The 19,078-nt window shown below is 42.5% G+C and overlaps 1 protein-coding gene across 1 annotated transcript in view; it reads left to right on the top strand.

Annotated features, from left to right (window-relative positions):
* Positions 1 to 6,490: 6,490 nt before the first annotated feature.
* LOC126541962 (protein polybromo-1-like) overlaps positions 6,491 to 19,078 on the top strand; it is a 41,972-nt gene continuing 29,384 nt past the window's right edge. Inside the window, exons 1-3 of the mRNA XM_055077035.1 lie at positions 6,491 to 6,601; positions 11,510 to 11,629; positions 14,366 to 14,506. Of these exons, the coding sequence (XP_054933010.1) occupies positions 6,491 to 6,601; positions 11,510 to 11,629; positions 14,366 to 14,506 (372 nt within the window). The remainder of the gene's footprint in view (positions 6,602 to 11,509; positions 11,630 to 14,365; positions 14,507 to 19,078) is intronic.

Here is a 19,078-nt window from a genome sequence, read left to right as displayed (position 1 = left end):
ATAGGTTTAGCAGGTGTGGCCGTGGTTGAAGTGCAGTGCAAGGTCAAGAAAACAGATATCTATGAGCAGCACCCTGGTAAGGAGACTGGGAAAACTAGTGGGAAGCCTGTTGAACATCTGGTTGACCCACTTGCTGGCTCCACCAGGCAAAGTATAATAAAGAGAAGGAAGTCATCAACACATCAGAAGGTTTTTACATATAAACACTGTGCTAAGGTCATTACATGCCAACAAGTCTTAGTGCGCAGGCTATGCGCGACCAACTACATATGCCTTCTGTTCGGACATTGCTCATTGTAACTAACAAGGATGGAGTGGGCAAAAAAAGAACAGCAGCTCCATTAATTTAGTTTCACTGGTATCGACAGTGTTTTGTAAGCGTACATTGCCATACTCCCCAATGCCTTCTTGGGTGACATCAGCAAAGACCAGCTTGAGGCAAGGGGTAATAGACGTCTTTACAAGCTATGAATGCATGGAGAGCACATTGTGTCCAAAAAGTAGGCACTTCACAGGAGCACTGGAGAAGGAACAGGTTATTAACAGTGGGCAAAGACAAGCTACTAAACACCCAACACTGTTGCCATGTAACGACCTCTGAAACAATCCCTCTTAAAGAGGAAATCATCTTTGTGTATCCATAAAGAGGGCAGATGGGCAAAGCCCCTTCAGTAATGCTGCCAGCTTCAAAAGCCTATTTTGCACATCCTGAATTCTTCCTTCTTAAGACTTTGCTGGGTGCAAGCATTCTACTGTCCAAAAGCTGTCATTGAGAGCACTGTTGGTTTGGTGGCAATAAAGTTCAGAAGCAATTGCAACAAACCTCCCTTCCTAGTTGGCCTGGATGCTCACGGTGCTTATGAAGCAGCACCATGAGGCAAGCAAGGTGAATGGATGCCTCCAAGCCCTTGTTCGTTTATCACACTGTTCTGTTAGTAACAACCATGAGACTAGAAACCAACAAGCTCAAGCTCAGCACTCGCATGGTTACTGCGGAGGATTCATAAAAAGCACAAAAACAGAAAACTCAAGGGAAAGGATAAAGCACCATTTAACGCTTAGTATTGCTACAGCCCACCCCTTTCTCTTATTTTGTCTGGTCGTGCTACATCTTTTTACTATATATGGGCATGAACTTAGGTGATATTCCCAATCAGTGTCCAATATTTATATACACTATGTGCTGGTTCAATGATGTTCGAAACACTGGAATGGAAGCTTCAAGTAGAAAAGGTGCCTGGTAGAAAAAAGAAGCTGTGCTGCAACCATCTTGGCAACATCTTGTCCCCTTAATAAAAATTGTGCTTTCATATCAACTTGAGCCCTCCAGTTTAGAGTAAGGTACCAGTGCGCTTATGAACAATGAATCAATTCTCAAAGAGCATGTGCAGTCCAGCCAAAAGCAGGGGCAAGAATCCACATTGTGCTCCTGCATTGAAGGTGAATAACACGTACCATAATGGCGAATGTACTTTAGTAAGCTTCATTGCAATATTAACTTGTAATGTACAAAGAATTGTCAATGAAGCTTACCACGAGCACAGATGCACTTGCAAATTGTCACAATTGAAAGTAATGAGCACAGTGTAAACCTATGTGCCCTTTCCACTCTTAGTATGCTTTACTGCACGATTATTATTTACAACCCTGTATTGCGGTGTAGCAAGCTACGAAAGAAACGTTGCATAATTAGGACTTTTACGATTATCTTTCTCGCAATACACTATTATGTCGCGGTGAAGCCTAAGCAACGTACTGCGGTGAAGCATACTAAAAGTGAAAAGGGGCCACTGTCACTGGACATAATAAGACTTCTTTAATTATACACTCGCGCACCCGCCGCCTCTCAGGTCACCTAAGTGGACATACTATGCTGGCTGATAGCGGCCCCCTCCCACATTTAGTATGCTTCACTGCGTAACTAAGCTGTACTGCGGCGAAGAAGCCGTACAATTGTATTGAGTGAATAAACAAGTGGTTTTTACAACAGTAAGAAATAAACGCGCACCATGCATCAGTCTACCACACGGAAGAGCGTCGCAATATACGGTAGCTGATTCACACAGGCCGTGTAGCCCACTTATCAGTTGTAAAGGGTATTATGGGTAATTCAAAATTTCAGACACACATATGTGTTTATGTTTACGTTCGCACTCCTTGCGTAATAAGACTCCCAGAACTTCCACAATAGAAAGTAATTTACAACACACAAACGCAAAGAACACTATATGTCTCGTTTTCAAATCGGCCGTCATGCAAATGACATATAGCGTGGAAAAACGTGAACATGCTGTGTGTTAGCGTCGTAAACTTCATACTAGGCAAGGAGCTAGCACACCACAATCCCGCGACAGCCGCTAATGAGACCAAGACGGGAGCACATGTCTGTGAACGCGGAAACCCTAAGCCACTCTGCTCCTCCGCCACCCCCGCTGCACGGCTGCATCAATCGTTTCAAGCACAGCACACCAAACACACATTCAGCGCTGAACAGTGGGCGGTCGACGCAGTTGCATTTACATGACTTGCAGCGAGCAGCACATGCCTCGATGTCCGTTAAGGAAAGTCGGACACGGCGACGCCACATCGCGGTTCGCAGAACTTCGCTGCCGAGGAGCTAGGCCACTTCGATATGGTGGCTAGATAACTTCCGATATTTCAATTGTGACCACCGCCGGGTACTCAAGAAAGCACGGGTCACACAACGCAGATTCTGTAGTGCCAGAGCTCATCGAGGCCAAAGCCGCATTGCCGCACCGCCACTGCTCACGGCTTTCCACCAAGTAACACAGAACCTACAACCAACACATAAGCAACTCACGCACGATTACATGAACAATGTTGAACAACGCGCGGTCCAGAAAACGATCACGCCGAGGACGAACACGCCACGGCGTTGCTCGGCGCCAGCATCGCGCCTTCTCAAAAATCCCTAAATGATGCTGTCCCTAGGCACCTAGGATCAGGTCACGTGAGGGATTTTTGTAGACGCACGCACGAACGAAGTCGCTGAAGCCTCGTCCACAGGAGCGTCCGTGAGCCTCGTCCACAGGAGCGGTTTATGGGGCTTAGCGCCATCTCCGCAGCAGGAAATATTGCGCCATCTCTCCGCGACTACCCTAAGCGACAGGAAGCTCCGCTCCACTGGGAAAACTATCGACGCGGCAGGCATCTAGTAAAAAAGCGCACTACGCCTGATTCCTTCTGTTCCCGCTGTTTCTCCAACTAAACGAGCGCTAGCGAGATCTCGGTGGCGCTTGTTTGGTCGGCTTGGTGTTGTTGGCGTCGCGAAATGTTGGGCAGTTTAGCGCTGTGAAATTGACTAGCTACAAACTTTGAGGAACAAAAGCTGCTCGATTAAAGCTTCGCCTTCACGGCGATCATCCCTGTCGTCGTCCGAACGCACTGGTAATTCCCAGCTTGATTTTTGTCTTTGTTACGGCAAAGTCCGACATCGGCCTTGCAGACTGATCGTCCCTACCTAGCATCACATCTCTGAAATGGTGCAGTTCGTTGCTGTGACCCCTTCGCTTGCCAGCGAAGGCAACCGTTCCGGTCTGTTTTAATCGGCACGGCTTCTTTCGTTGTAATCGCGGTGGAGATGTAAACACAAGTGATACGAGCTCAGTGAGCAAGGCGTTGCTTAATTAGGTCAAAAGGCAGTTTTCTGCGTTTATATCTACTTAGTGTACCGAGAAAGCGAATAGTTAATGCATAGGGCTTTTGTTAATGTCAAGTACATGCTCCGAGTGCTTGTGTGGGTTACTTAAAGCTGTGTTTTCATGCAGGGTGGGTTTTCAGTACAGAGACCATGCCGAAACGCAAGAAAACCGATGATGACCGCGCTGATGACAGGAAACGTAGCAGAATTCTTGATTTGGTAAGTTTTGTTATCCAGTCAAAACGACTCCAACAATGCTGAATTTCTGAATCGTGTGTTTTGAGCTTTGCGTGGCCAGCTATGCAGTGAAGCCACTGCAGAGACGTTGAAGCTCCCCGTGTTCCCTCGAAGAGTGAGGTGCCCTAACTTATAAGGTGGCTGTGAAAATATTTCTCCACTATTGGCTAATTCGAATAGACAAAGATGGCCTTCTAAAAAAAAAATTGCTCGGTCCACGCGGTAGATATATAGATGTATGCATTATTTTCTCCAGCGCTAATACCAGTTTTTCTCTTAATGTTGCACCGCTACGTGATACCGGTGTTACACGGCCACTTTAGATCGCGATCAAACTTTATCCGGATCGAAATTCTCGACCACAATTGGCTCCCTTCTGCAATTGCGCAAAGGAGCCAATCGCGACCGAGAAATTCAATCCCTATCGGGTTCGATAGCGATCGAAAAGGTTACACTCGTATTACAGACTCCCCCAAGAAAGAGTCCCTTTTGTTTAAGGTGTTTCCTACAAGCCAGACAATTCGATAAGCAGATGCTGGGATTTCGGTCAACCCTTTAACCAAAATAAGTACATCTTCATGCATATATAGTACTACTAGTGCTACAAATATATTTGTTTTTTCCAGAAAATTATGCTCTGAAATTACGCAGCCAATTGTGAGCAAAACGTGTCACGAGTTCTAGTGGTATAGGTTGACAGAAAAATAACTTTCTAGTCGAACCTACACGATTGTACCATACAAATTTAAATAAACCATGCCAAAGCCAGTAGTTGACGCAATGATCTGAGCTGAGGAAGGAGTGGAAGAGCCTCAGATAAAACGAAAGCGATGCATTATGTGTTAGCGCTCGGTCGTTAAATGAATAAAGGTATGGGTATCTTGATCTGATTACCATAAAATCGAAAAAAAAAAAAGAAAACTGCATCAAGTAAGAACGTAATGCAAGTACGCATCATCTGTTATTTGTTGTGCTTAAGTTTGGCTGCTAATGGGATACAGAAGAAGAAGCATTACCTCAGGAGCTCCAATCGGAATATATGGGAACGGAGAAATTGTTTTTCTCTGCATCCACTGCACCAATATTGATGAGTTTTGTTGCATATAAAAGTCAAAGTTGAAATCTACCAACTTGAGGCAGTTGGTTTTTATATAGGCCGCTAATTTTTGTTAAATCTTGAAAATTGCTAAATAAAGAAACTAACTGAAGCATCAAGATATTGAAGCAGCGCACTTAAAACTGCCATGTTCTCACACACATGAATAAAAGACATACACAAGCGCTGGACTGCAACTGTTTACAATCCTAATTGCTGCAATAAAAAACAATATCGCAGTTCTGTTAACTGCACCTCTGGGACATCTAAAGGGACATACAGCGCTGTAATATATACCATTAATTTGTGCATATGACTTTTGAAAAATCCTCGTAAGCATTGTAGCAATTTTGCCTAAGGTGTAAACTGATAGAACAAATGTGTTGTCCACTTCAGATGCCATCACAGGTGTAGCTTACACAACTGCGATGTCAGATTTAGGTGAAGAGCTGCTGATTTGTATGTAAACATTGTTGTTCAATTTAAAAAGAAAATGGTTTACCAATATTTCTAAGCTTGACAAAATTTTTGAGGCTAAAAATCAAAATTCTGCTTCCTACAGTCAGTAGAATTTATCTCTCTCTCTCAAGTGTGACAAATTTCATTTCAATAAGTTCAGTGGTTGTTGAATGAGTGCATTTCTGCATTTCACATGTATTTGAATCGGGAAGTCTGAGTTGGCCCTGACGTAATGCTTCCTCTTAATGTATTTGAGGCCTGCCATGTCAAAACATGAATTGAGCCGATAGCACCAATGGGTGGGTGTCTTAAACATGCTGAAGAAGGGTGTTTAGGTTATATGAGTTGCATTTCATTTCGATCTGTAGCATGTGCTTCCTACATGAGTATTGTGGAGTACTGTCATGTTTATATGTGTAGAAGTATATTTTATGCTTTTAACATATCGCTACATATATAAGGGCCGATTCATATCTGGGCATCCACAAGAAGTTCCAATGGGAGTAATAACAATGTTTTACCCTTGCAGCCTGAAATGCTCCAGTCACTGTATGGTGCCTTGCAAAACTGCAAGGCAGAAGATGGCCATCTTCTCTGCGAAAACTTTATTCGCACTCCAAAGAAAAGGTAATGCATCCTTATACCCATTCTTATGCTTTGTATTGGCTGACTGAGTGATGTTGGCAACACATTAATCATGGGCACATTCTCTATAAGCATGTCAACTCTTACAAGTTGCATGGCTAACCTGACAAATTCTTTGGGCATCTGATAAGTTGCTGCTGTTTTAAATATGCTGACTTGGCCACATTTTGAACAGTGGGCATTTTTGGGAAAGCCAGTGCAACACTTTCTTTAAAGGGTTTGTTGATGTTAGAGGTTAACTTGGCCCCTGCTGTGACACTTGCCTGTGTCTGCTGTTCTGTCTAAACCACACACAGTTTTGTAATGCAGTCTCTCTCTTTTTGTCTTCCCTTCAACTGCCATCTGCTTGTGCCAGAAGCCAGGCAGATTATTATGAACTGGTGACGAACCCAATGGATATGCTGCGGATTAACCAGAAGATCAAGGCTGAAGAGTACACCGACCTGGAACAGATGACTAATGACGTTGCTCTCCTGGTGTCCAACGCAAAAACATATTATAAGGTACTTTTCCCACATTTTTGCATGTCGTGTATTGAGGCTCGTGTTTATTCTGAGCCATAAAACCTGTCATACCACAGCAGTGTTCACTGATTGGCTTGGTCGCTCAGTGAAATGAAGCAGAACGGAAACATAAGATAGTAATTGATAGGATGGAGAAGTATGCTCGTGATTCAACTGGATAATGGTACAAGGAATTTGAGTGCTGTGCAGTTCTGTCGTGTGGCTCGATCTGGTGGCCACAATGACAAATTGTGTTGTGATAGCTGTGGTATGTAGTGGCATGTGGTGCATGTTTTTCTCCCCAAGTAGTGCCACTTGTTTGGGCAAAGGGATATGGAGCAGCATTCCTTGTTCCAATGCCTGGGAGGTGGGAGGGGGTGGTTCTCTTGCGCTATATACACTTCATTCAACATTGTCATTAATTCATATCAGGAGTGTAGTGGTAGACAATGTTGCAATTAAATGAGCTGATTGGGAAAGATAATTTGCAGAATGTTGTTAAGCCTCGGGGAGATACCATAATTTTCAGCAATGCTTAGTGTAGTCTTACAGGGACAAAGGGAATGTTTGGTAGTTTGTGTCCATAACTACTCTGCCATTGATTTACTAAGGTGCACTTCAGTTATGCCCCCAGAAAGCTGCCTCCTTTATTCGTCTTTCTTTACTACTACTTTCTTTTTTGACACCTCTTATTCTATTATGCTCCTGTGCACTTGAGAGCATCAGTGAATAATCTCAGTCATGGAAGTGTCATTGCATTTAATGGTATTATGTTTACCTATCTATGATGTTGCAATCCAATTGCAGATCCAGCTAATGCATGAGAAAGCTTTGCGCAATTTTGAACAAAACTGACATAAAAAGCTGCACCACAAGCTCAAATAGTAGTGCACAGTTTCTTTGGAGGAAGGTTGGCAGGGGTAGAGGTGTCCTGGTGCTACCTATCCTCCCTCCTGTAGTACGTGCTCGTCTTATTCTCTCCTACTGTATCTGACCTCGAATTTATTATCCCTTTGGTAGGGGCTGGTTTTGTGTGGGATTTATCTGCTTTTGCCTTTAAAAGGTGCCTTTTTAATAGTGCACTTGGCCTTAATATGCCTTAGGTGCTATTATGTTTTATACGATTGTTCAGGATACATTTCCATTTTCCTTTTATTTATGCTTGTCTTCGATGGAACACTTGAAATCAATGGTATGGGAAGATGTATTTGGCACTTGTGTGTGTATATATATATATATATATATATATATATATATATATTTTTTTTCTTGACTGTATTGTACCTCACTGTATTCTGCTGTGTTCCGCACAGTGTGACTTTCTTTAGAGTGACACTAAAGGCAAATCTTAAGTCAAGCTAAAGTGATATATTAATGCTTGAGGACATCTAAGGTGTCAGTATTATCAAGAACAGAGCTTTAGTATCTGAGAAACTGAACTAAATACAGGACATGATTTGAGGCTCTACCAGGACATTTGAGTGCTAGCCCAATGATGAATTGAAAGGCATTATAGGGCGGAAGAAAATGCTACTTGTCTACTTCAATTCTATTGTTAAAAAAAAATTGCTTTTTGACATTGCCCTTGAAAGTCGAAAGGTTACGTTTTCACTCAGCTCTGCACCGCCTGTGCTTTCGTGTTTCAGTAGTTTCTTATCACACTGTGCTGTACTATTTTTGCTGGCTCATGAAACTCATGCAAACTGCAAGTAGCAATGAATGAGGCCCATGGCAACGAGTATGAAAGGTTGTGTTTATGATATGGCGTGTGCTTTCTCTTCCTCTTTCGCACTGCCAGCTCTGTCTTTGCTTAGTTTCTGGCTGTGCTTTTGTGGTTTTCGCAAGAAATCATAGTGCCGGCTGTCAGATTTTGCTCACCGATAGCAGTAAAGGGCGACGATGGCGTATGCAACCTCACTACACCCCATTCGGAGGCGGGTGATTGGAATTCCATTGTAGGTGTGCGGTCTTTTCAGGCAGTCTTTTCTTGGTATGTAACAAGCGCTGCAAAGTTTCTGGAATGGTATTTTAACAGTCCAAGTTGATGTACATTGTAAGGGACACACCCATTTAAGGGCCACATGCCCAACTTGGCAGCCAAAAATTTAGGGAACAAAATTTCCAGTGGAGAAGCAGTCACATTTGGTGCCCCAATGCCAGACGCACACATTGGCAAATTTTTGCGCGCAGCGTACTTCCGCAAGCTGCTACTAGATGGCGAGAACTGCATGTGGATCCTCTGATGCAATGGTACATCCGGGGATCTGGGGAGTGCACAGGTGAAGGTTACGCCGGCACCATGTTGACCAAAAGGTTCAGTCCCATGCAAGAGCCGTACCTCGTCGAAATTGTGAAAAAGGAGTGCGGCCCTTACAAAAGTCTATACGGTAACATTTGCCTTTAGTGGCCCTTTAAGGGTGTTTTGGCCAATTTAGGCAAACTATTGCCTTTAGCTGCATTCCCTGAGACTGCTGTATATTATCTGTACTGTGAATCTCAAGATGCTTCATAAACAAACAAAAATGAAAAAAAAAAGGATCATAGCTATTCGTACGTCAAAGGCAGTGAAACTGCATTAAGGGAGTTCTCACACCTTTCGGAGGCTCTATACTCGCAGACAACTTTCTGTGGCAATGAATGGAAAGCTACGGAGGCAAAGTGCGCACAAGTGAGAGCGCTTCTGAAAAGAGTCCAGTGTTTTCATCGACATTAGTTTAAGCTGGGGAAGAGAAAACATAAACACCTAATTAGCAACAGTTAAATAAAATAAAACACACCTCTGAATGTAAAAGTTTACTTATTTCGCAGCTTTTCCCTTCCGCATCTGGGCAAATGCAAAACCGTCGCACGTGAAGCTGCATCAATTCAGCGTCTGTTCTGAGCAACCAAAAGCACTGTCAAACGCTGGCAGACTAGCTGGCACCGTAACACATATGCAGCAGCTAGGCGCCTGTAGCTTTCCCTTCATTGCCACAGAAAGTTGTCCGCAAGTATAGGCGTGTGTTGTACCACTGCCCAAAATCTATCCGAGATTCTGCAAACGCTTCGCTATATCTGGTGCACTTCTTTCGCCATACCCGAGCCTTTTCAGATGCTTCACTATATCTGAGCTTAGTACTTCTATATTTCCCGCTCTATCCGATGGATATTGCTGCATGCTGTACGGGCTCTACCAATGCTGGCTGCGTGTTCGGGGCTCCGAAGCAGGGCTCGGGGCTCCGAAGCAGGATGCCTTGCTAGCTGTTCTTTGATTGACATTCGATACAGACCACACCTACTCACGAGATCCATGGTCACTCTTCTTGACAGCTTCATTGTAAAAGAAATGGTACGGCTTGAACAAATTCATAACAATGGATACTAGGTAATAGCATATTCAGGTGGTCGACTCCGACCTCGGAGTTGGAACTGACAAATCTGAAGTTGATCCAAGTGAGAGTGTGCCAGCTGAACACGTGTCAACCTTTAAAGCGGAGAAAGCTGAAATCGGACACGGAGACGACTTCCACAAATGCACAAGTGCAGAGTCGCCACCATGAGACATGTCGAGACACTCCATGGGCCCGCGAGCATTGCTCGCTGCCTGAAGACATTCATATCATGTGAGCAATCTTTGCCAAATGTCGCGCATGCTTATATCTCGGAAGTGAGAGCACCTTGGAGCGCTCTCTGCCAGCAGAAGGCAGTCCAAATTCACCACTTGAACATACTTAGAGTGCCTGAGTTCGAGCACCCAAGTTTGCGCAAGTTTTTTAGAGTATTCTAGAGGAGTCAAAAACGACCTTCTGAATATGCTATAAATTGATGTTAGACGGGATACCCCCAAAATGTTTCTTGATTTGGGCCCCTGCTAGCTGACCTCCAACGTGGAGCCAGTGAAACACGATGTGAGAAACAAAAATTACGAATTACTGGCTAAGATAAACCATTTAGAAAAACTTCTTGCTGGGCGAGTTGGTGCATGGCTATGTTAGGAAAAGTTGCGCCTAAGAAAAACCGAACACAGGTAAAAACAAGGTAGACGGAAAGAGTGCTCTTTCCGTCTACCTTGTCTTTTTCCTGTGTTCATTCTTTCTTAGGCGCAACTCTTCCTAACATGGATAAACCATGCAAAGAAGTTGTTGTTTATTCGTATGTCGAATACACTATGTAACTTTTATCTATAACGCTTGATAATTACATTTTAAAGCAAGTTCGGAACCCTGACGCAAGCTGCGTACCTGGCTGTTATATGAGTGACAGTTGATAGCGACCACACTACTGCATGCTGCCAACCACAGTTACCATTCATTACATTTACGACTACCACAGCCAGTCTCCTTTGCGACAAGGTGATATAGTGAAACACACCGTGAGATTGGTTTGTTGAAGGCACCACACTTGGCATTCTTCTGGCACTAGAATTTGCTGTTGGATGTGTTGGTATGTAAAAACTTTTTAGTGCAAAGCATCCGTTTTCTTAAACAAGTAAAAATAAAATAATCAAAAAAAAAATTCGGGTCCCACACTTAAGTGGGAATCGGTGTTGAGAGAAGCTTCCTTCGATGTTTTTGCAAATATTAAAGCAAATGTTGTGCAATTGCAATGCCAATGGCTTTTTCAGTTGGTGTTGCGGACTTCTTGCCTCTTGTTCTGTTTGCCTATTTGGCACTTGCCCAGTGGCTCAAGTTGTCTACTTGGCAAGACAACAGCAGCAAGCACTTGCAAAGTGGGGGGAAGAGGCATAGAAATCTTCACTTCAAAGCAAAACACTGCTGTAGTAGTTCACATCATTTATTCTTTTGTACTGTGTTTCTGCACCAATATGTAAATTGATCTGCAACACTTTGAGGTCGCTCAGCACGTGCGTTGCTCACATTCTATATTCTATTCATTTCACGCTCAGCATTCATGCCACGGCTTTCGCAGGAAGACACTCAAGCGCATCGCGATGCTTGTGAACTGTGGCAGGGGTTCGAGTCTGCGAAGGCTGCCCTGCTGGCTGCCAATTCCAAGGCAGAAGAGCAGGACGATGAGGACATGGAGAAGGTGAGGATGACCTATATGTTGCTGCTAGACACATGCACGACCGAGAGGGATTGGGTCATATACACTGTTACTTTTCACACTGCGAGGCCGCTCACTGATATCCTGAACAAAAGGCCAGCCATGCACATTATTTATGTGCATGCCGACTGCAATGAAATATTTAACGACACGATGAGCCTAGTTTCATATAGTGTAGGATAGTGTAGCTATGGAGCAGCCTCCCTGCAATATTTTGTGTGAAATACAAGTGGATGCATCATGAAGAGCTTGCAAATATAGGTGTTCTTGATATTGAAACTCACATAATGCTGCCAGTAGAGCTGAACCTCGTTATAACAAAGCCAATTCGTAAATATCAGTTCATCCAATATTTGTTGTAAGCACATATTTCTTACCCACTTATGTCGGCAAGAACATATTAGATTTACTTTGTAATATCCAATAATTGGTTGCACAGTCCATGCCCGTTCCAACACATTTGTGTACAACATACTTTCTGATATAACACACCATCCTTTTCACTTAGCTTAGTCTGCCTATATTATTCATGCTACATATTTCGCTTTTAACGGATCCTGCTATAACAGACTATTGACTGCAACACACAAGTTTTGTGGCATATTTTGTCTACATGGTGTAAATACAATGTACTGTGCTGCTACAATGTGTGCATGCCGCACTGCACTGCATGCAACCATTTCCAGCCACTTGCACAATGTGTAAAAATTCACTTTTAACGAAGACACTAGCAGTAAGTTTTCCGCAACGATATGCCCCGTGCAATGCCCCGTAGGCTAATGCTACGTCTTCGAGTTAACCACACAAGTGGCTTAGTGCTGCCCAAGTTCCAAATGTACCACTAGGCCTAATTCACTTCGCTTCGAAATCGATTTGTAGCATACGGTGCTTCAAAAACTGCCAACAATGGCAAAATGCACAGTTTCGAAAATGCTTTATTTTTCATCACATCAATTCATACAAAGAAGAAGATATAGACTGCAATTCCCGGCCTCTAGACTGTGAAGCGTGTCATGCAGCTCAGTTGTCTTGCAGGCAGTGCAGAGGCGGCCTGATGAGGCTCCAAGTTGAACTTGCCTCATACGCAGCTCACGTTTGGGCTACAGGTCTGACAGTGGTCGTCACTTGTTGCGAAAGATAAAACTAAATCAGTTTATTCTACAGACCTGCATCAACTTATTCACCTTCATCAATTTATTCTACAGACCACTGTTAAGAACAAACTGTAGCCGTTGTTTGTCACCGACAGCGATGCTGCATTCAAGCCGGGCAGGTAGCACGTCAAGGAGCTGGCTGGCCAGCTCACCGCCACTGTGCGAGTGTTTATTTGCTCTAGTGTGGGGAAACTGCCATGTTTTGGCAACCAGCGTCCTGAAAACGGAGCAAAGCAAGGTTCTGTACCGTGTAGTTGTACTATTACCGTGTAAACCCATTTATCTATTTAGTTATCTTGATTTCAATGTGTTCATTGTTATTGCGATCATCCTCGAAGTTAGACAGCAGTACATGCAAATTTCTGCCATTTCACAACATACTACGACCCTAATTTTGGATAGAACAGACTTTGGATATAACATATGTTTCTCACTGGATTATTATGGTTCTTCATAAGCACCGTCAACTGTATCCATGTTCATTATATTAGGTTCAACTGTACCACTTGCTGTAAATGTAGCAGAAGCTGGAAGAGTGGGAAAGAGTGTAATGCTTGGGCACTGCCTCCAAAATAATGCGGTTCCCATGGTGCGCAGAAAATCATGGAGGCCGTGTTCTGGGATTTCTGTAATTTTGGAATTGGCATGTTTGAGCCGAACAAGATACTGTTGGTTTAGCTGTTAAAACGACCATTGAAATGCTAAAGCAATAAAATTTTTTTAGAGAACCAGTTAAGCAAAGAACTAAATTTTCTGTTCACTTGTTATTGACCCAGATGCCCTTATGAAACACATGAGGAGCATTCTTTTGAAATGAGCAAAATTCGCTTAAACAGTATTTGAGAAAAACGCAAAAATTTGTTATCAGACTGAAATGCAACACTACCCAAGCAATTATGTGATATGTTTTACATGTCAGCTGGAGCAACTTTACAGCAACAAGTAATGCAAACTTACGCAGCACATTTGACCAATATTGGGATATAAAGTTAGCATATGACTTTCCGATTTGAAACACTCTATTTTATGTGGCTTTGGCATGAAAACTTCATTGAAAACAAATTTCAAAAATGGTCCGATGTGATTTCGGTAAAAAAGCCATTAGAACAATGGCAATTATGGGCACTGCAATGCTTCATAAACACTGGGAATAATATTTGGAGAGAGCAAATTCGTCTGCTTGAAAGCGTATGGAGCCTCCTTTGTAATCTCTCGCAGGAACTTTTTCTTGAGCAGCACTGAAAGCTGTAACAAAATAAGGAACATAACTTGCAATGAGACTGCCATATTGTCTCGATCACATTGTCTGGAAAACAGTCTTCTATTCGGCCAGTGGATTTGGCTCAATTTCACCTGTACACCAGCAGTATCTGACAAATTTTTTTATTTAAAATACGATCTTCGAACATGGCTCACTTGCCTAATTTGACCCATTTTATTGTAAACTTCTTTTACAGGAAAGTTGCATAGCTTTTCTTGTCATTACAGCTCTATCTCACATAGGTTCGCTTTGTTGATCTGGCTTCCTTAAAAAACAAAAACAAAAAATCTCACATGGATGCAGGAGCCGCAGACACCCACAGCAGGCCAGGCTGAGTCGTCAGAAGAAGACCATTACGAGGAGCTCTTCACTTCAGTGATGACAGCCACGGATGCCGAGGGTCGCTGCATCAGCTCCATGTTTCAACTGCTGCCATCTAGATCGGTACTGTACTACTTCATCCGTATGGTGTATAGACATATAATGCCTTGGCAGCATTGGAATCTGCTCATTGCTTGGTTTTGGAAGCTTTACCTTGAAAACAATCTAGCACAGCATGTCGTTAAACATTCTGCTTCGAGCAAAAAAAAAATTATGAGGGTGCTGCTCTCCAGCACAGCTGGGTAACATCACAAAGGTGCACTTGCACTGCCAATTTATGTACTGTGTGTACTCAATTCTAATGCATAGTTTTTCTTTTTCTCGAACAGTTTATTTAAATGTGCGTGTTAGATTTACAAAAGGACATGTATAATACTAGTGACAAGTTAACATCATTGACATTCGAAATGTCGGGTGCACATGACAATTGAGGACGCATTAGAATTGAGTAAATACTGTCATTGGGAGGTGACAGGAAGGCACAGCAAACTTCCTAGAAGGTACAATGTCCCGTGGCTTTTGTTGTTGTAAGGCTGATGAGAAAGTAAGCAACAGTTGCTGCTCCAGTTTCTTCCAGCAATAACAGAATGGTTGCAGCATGATATTGACAAAATATGGGAGTGGTCATCATCGATTTGGTATGTTGCAGCATGTTCACAGCTTAATCTAGTCATCACTCTTGTACTTATGACACAAGGTTCAATTATTGCTTCGCCTGTTATGATGTTCGATGCTTCATTGTTGTCACTTGGCTCCAGGCATCTGGCAGTCTCAATATTTTATTCAAAATCCATGCACATTGTTAGTATCCTGTCGTTGGTAATGTCCAGTTTGCTGAGATATCGGTGGCAGCACAAATTTCAGGGTTGGCGTCCACCATCCCTTGCCTCTGGCCAGTGCTGTTCTTGCATACTTGCCTGTTGGTCAGAAATTTTCTGCATGCTGGAGAAAATAGCAGTGCCATCACTACAGTTGCCATGGCAACTGAGCATGCTCGTTTTTCATGCCAGCAGGTACTCTCTTGCCAATATGACGCTTAGACGCTTTTCCAACGCTCTTCATGTCTTGTTGCTTACTTAGGCTGAAACCAGGAGGTGGGGGGGGGCTTGTTTATTATGTAGTACTTATGCCTTAATAGCTTTTACTCACAATTTACGAGTAGTAACATATTTACTTGCGAATAGGTCGAAAAGTCAATCCCTATATATTGAACACACCGAGAAATAAAAGAATTTAATTGGAATGTAGGTTGATCCATATCTATTTAGAAAAACAAATCACTTAAAGCGTGACACACCTTTATGTAGCCTAAGCTTGGTTACTTAATGTCCCTAGTCGATCCCGGTAGCTGCATCCATGTCAGAACTGCCACAGAAGTAGTTCTTTTCAGACGCTTCTCAGGTGTCCTTGGCACTCCAAACGGCAGTGTCTTCTGTGCCATTGAGTGCATTGGGTATGCAGCATTTCTTAAAGCCAGTCTGGATAACCTACACACTGGCTTTACGGTGGGTGCAATAGAAGAACTCTGTTAGCTCAGTGCTTTTGCCAGCTTTGTTCACTGATATAGGTAGAGTTTCTTTGGTCACGAATGTAGGTTGCTAACTAATTTTAGGTAACAATTCCGGAAAAGAAGAAAAAAAAGGTCGACCATACTTTAATAAATGCAATAGGAGCAGCATAGCATTACAAAACCATGACTGCTTTTCTTTTTTTTTTTTCCACATAATTTTTTTTAAAACTCATGCTGCAGTTCTTTATGGACCAGTTGGATTTCAATCTACGAATTATAGGCACTGAGTTCGCATGGCTTATCCACTTGGAACAAATTCTCTGGACAGTACTAGTTCCAATATATTTATTTTCAAAGTGTCCGTCGAAATGCATTGGTGTTCCAGTTACTTCAATGCATAAAACAGCGGTGTCTTAAAGAAAGTAACTAGACTGCCAATGGATTTTGTCGGACACTTTGAGAATTAAAATCTTGGAACTGGTGCTGTTCAGAGAATTTGTTCTAAGTGGATAAGCTGTGTGAACTCAGTGCCTATAATTCGTAGATTGAAATATGTGGCCAAAATAATTTATTAACAAGTTAATTAGCATAATTAGGTTGATTTCAATTGGACATTTTGATCTATTATAAGTGTAATGGCCGCCTCATTGAGTAATTCAGGTCAAGGGTTATAATTGTGCTATCTGCTATAGGCAATCTTTAAAAAATTTGGTGCATCTGAAAAAAAGCACCCTGTATATTCCTCTGGAACATCTATTATTTATTTGTTTCTTTGAAGTTGTGCTAATGTTCATGAACATGCAAGGACATATAAGGAGCCCAGGCAACATCGAGCAGTGGTCATATAATACAAAGGCAAGCCAGTAGCATTCATTAGAACTGTTCATTGAAATTAACTTAACAAATGCATAATAATAAGATATTCAGAAAGCCCAGGCCAGTAATAGAACCTGGTTGTTCAGTCCAGCTGCATGTTCTTCTTGTAAATAAGTCCAGCTTAGCGGCTCTACAGGTATAATTCAACAACTTCACCCATAATATTTGTTTAACAGCAGTCCATGAGCGAGCTACAAAGGTACAAGCATGATATAATGATGCCTGTTTTAACTGGTTTTCATGATAGGCCAACCAATATCATTTTAGAAGATTGTGGCTCTTTTCGTTCGTAATGCTTAATCTTATCCAGACATTATTTTCTATATGAAAAAAAAAAATAAAGCTCTTATGTCAAAAACTGCAAGTGAATTTTTGTACTTCATACCTTAAAATTGGGATTAATGCCAGTGCAAGCATACAATCACATTTTAGCTTTCTGAAAGGCGAATAACGCTGGTGTATTTAGTTGCTGAAATGCGAGCCAAGAAGTACACAGATGTAATAAAAGCTTATATAGTCGATTTCTGTTACTTCGACTCTGACGGGACCAACAAAATTGATCGACTTATCTGGTGATTTGAATTATACAAGACACAGAAAAAGCACCAGAATACACCATTGATTCATTTGCAGTATTTCCCTGATTATAACACGCCCTAAATCAAATGGGCGGCCACTTTGTATGTGTTAAAACTAGAGAACTGATATAGAAATGACATTGAAGCTTCTAAACAAAATAGAAATCTAACACTCACTCAATTTTTCAGCAAGAAAAGTGTGCAATACAGTCGCCGATCGTTTATTCGCACCTCACGGGGACTGCGGAAATGTCCAAATAAACAGGTGTTCGAAAAAGCAGATTAAGAAAAAAAAATGAAATCCTTTATTTCCACGCACTTATTCAGGCTCGGCAGTAGGCTTGAAGAAATCGTGAATGTGCCGTTGCACGCTGTTCCGTTTACGTGCAATCAGATAAACCTGAATCTCGGAGAGGGTCGTACGGTCACTGAAAGCACACTCACTGCTTGTACATGCTCCGCATGCGATGGCAGCGTAGCACATGGTGCGTATCTTCCGACTCAGAGTCATCGTCTGGCGGTGCAGCAGAAACCTGACGAATGATCTCGCCGTCGTTGAGTTCTGCGCATGTCAGTACAGCAGTGTCAGCACCTGTGAAACTCAAATGAGACGGTGTCCGGAATCGCAATGCAACCACTGCGCAGGTCTCGGCAGAACATTTTCCGCGTCAGTAGGGAGCACATCGGCAAGCGACAAATCTTAGGCACGGCCTACTGGAACTCCAGAACTGCACAGATATCCGGTTTCTATGGGAGCCACTTGCGCCCACTCTCATTCAACCATTGGCTGTTGGTGTCGCTTTTATAACCTGTTCGTTTGCTACTCTAAGGTTGACTGGTGCAGCGTTGTAATTAGTACGGTGGCTGTTGTGACGAACTGCTTGTCTAGTTGATGATTTTTGCTAACACAGTGACAGTGATGTCACAAGGCTTTGATCGGTCACTTGGCTCCAAAAGTTGACTGCCCGAACCTAAAAAATGTCGGAGCGTGTAGTCCGTTGCCAATTAAAATAGCGTTAAATAGCCGCTCCTATTGCCTTTTTCAAGCAGATTACTATAAATCACATTGTGTATAGAGTTCGCAAGGTACACAACAGTTTCATTGTACACATTGTAAAATTTGCTTCTGCGCTCTTTAGAAACTTGAAACCATCGTAATCGATTACCATTCATTTTAACTCTTAAAAGTTGTCCATGAATGCATTGTGAGTTCAATAAGTGAATTACGCACACAGCTTCACTGCGTATGTATCTTAAGAGGAAGCTTTAGCTCGGGTGCTCCTATCTAAATACATGTAAAAGGAGAATTCGTTTTCTTGGCAACCACTGCACCAAATTTGACTAGGTTTGTTGCATTTAAAAGAAAAGCTTAATATCTAGAGACTGTTGGTTTCGATTTTTTGAGTTAGGTCGTCAATTTTTTTATTAAGGGGGGACACGGGTTGTGGCGACCAAAAATCGCGAAAAAAACTCGATTTTTTTTCTTGCATTTTTGGAATGTACAGCTATTATTGCATCTATATTGTTAATTTCATACCGATAACATCAGTATTTTAGCCGCAGTGACGCCTTATACGACATGTACTAGCTGAATTTCAGGCGGAACTTGCGCTGAAACGGCATATTTTCCGAAACGCGCGCCTGCTCTTCGACGTGTGCTAGCGCGGACAT

This window comes from Dermacentor andersoni, chromosome 2 (genome assembly GCF_023375885.2).
Source record: "Dermacentor andersoni chromosome 2, qqDerAnde1_hic_scaffold, whole genome shotgun sequence".
NCBI classification, from domain to species: Eukaryota; Metazoa; Arthropoda; class Arachnida; order Ixodida; family Ixodidae; genus Dermacentor; species Dermacentor andersoni.
The sequence above is the reverse complement of the archived record's forward strand: the minus strand, read 5'-3'. Positions and strand labels throughout refer to the sequence as shown.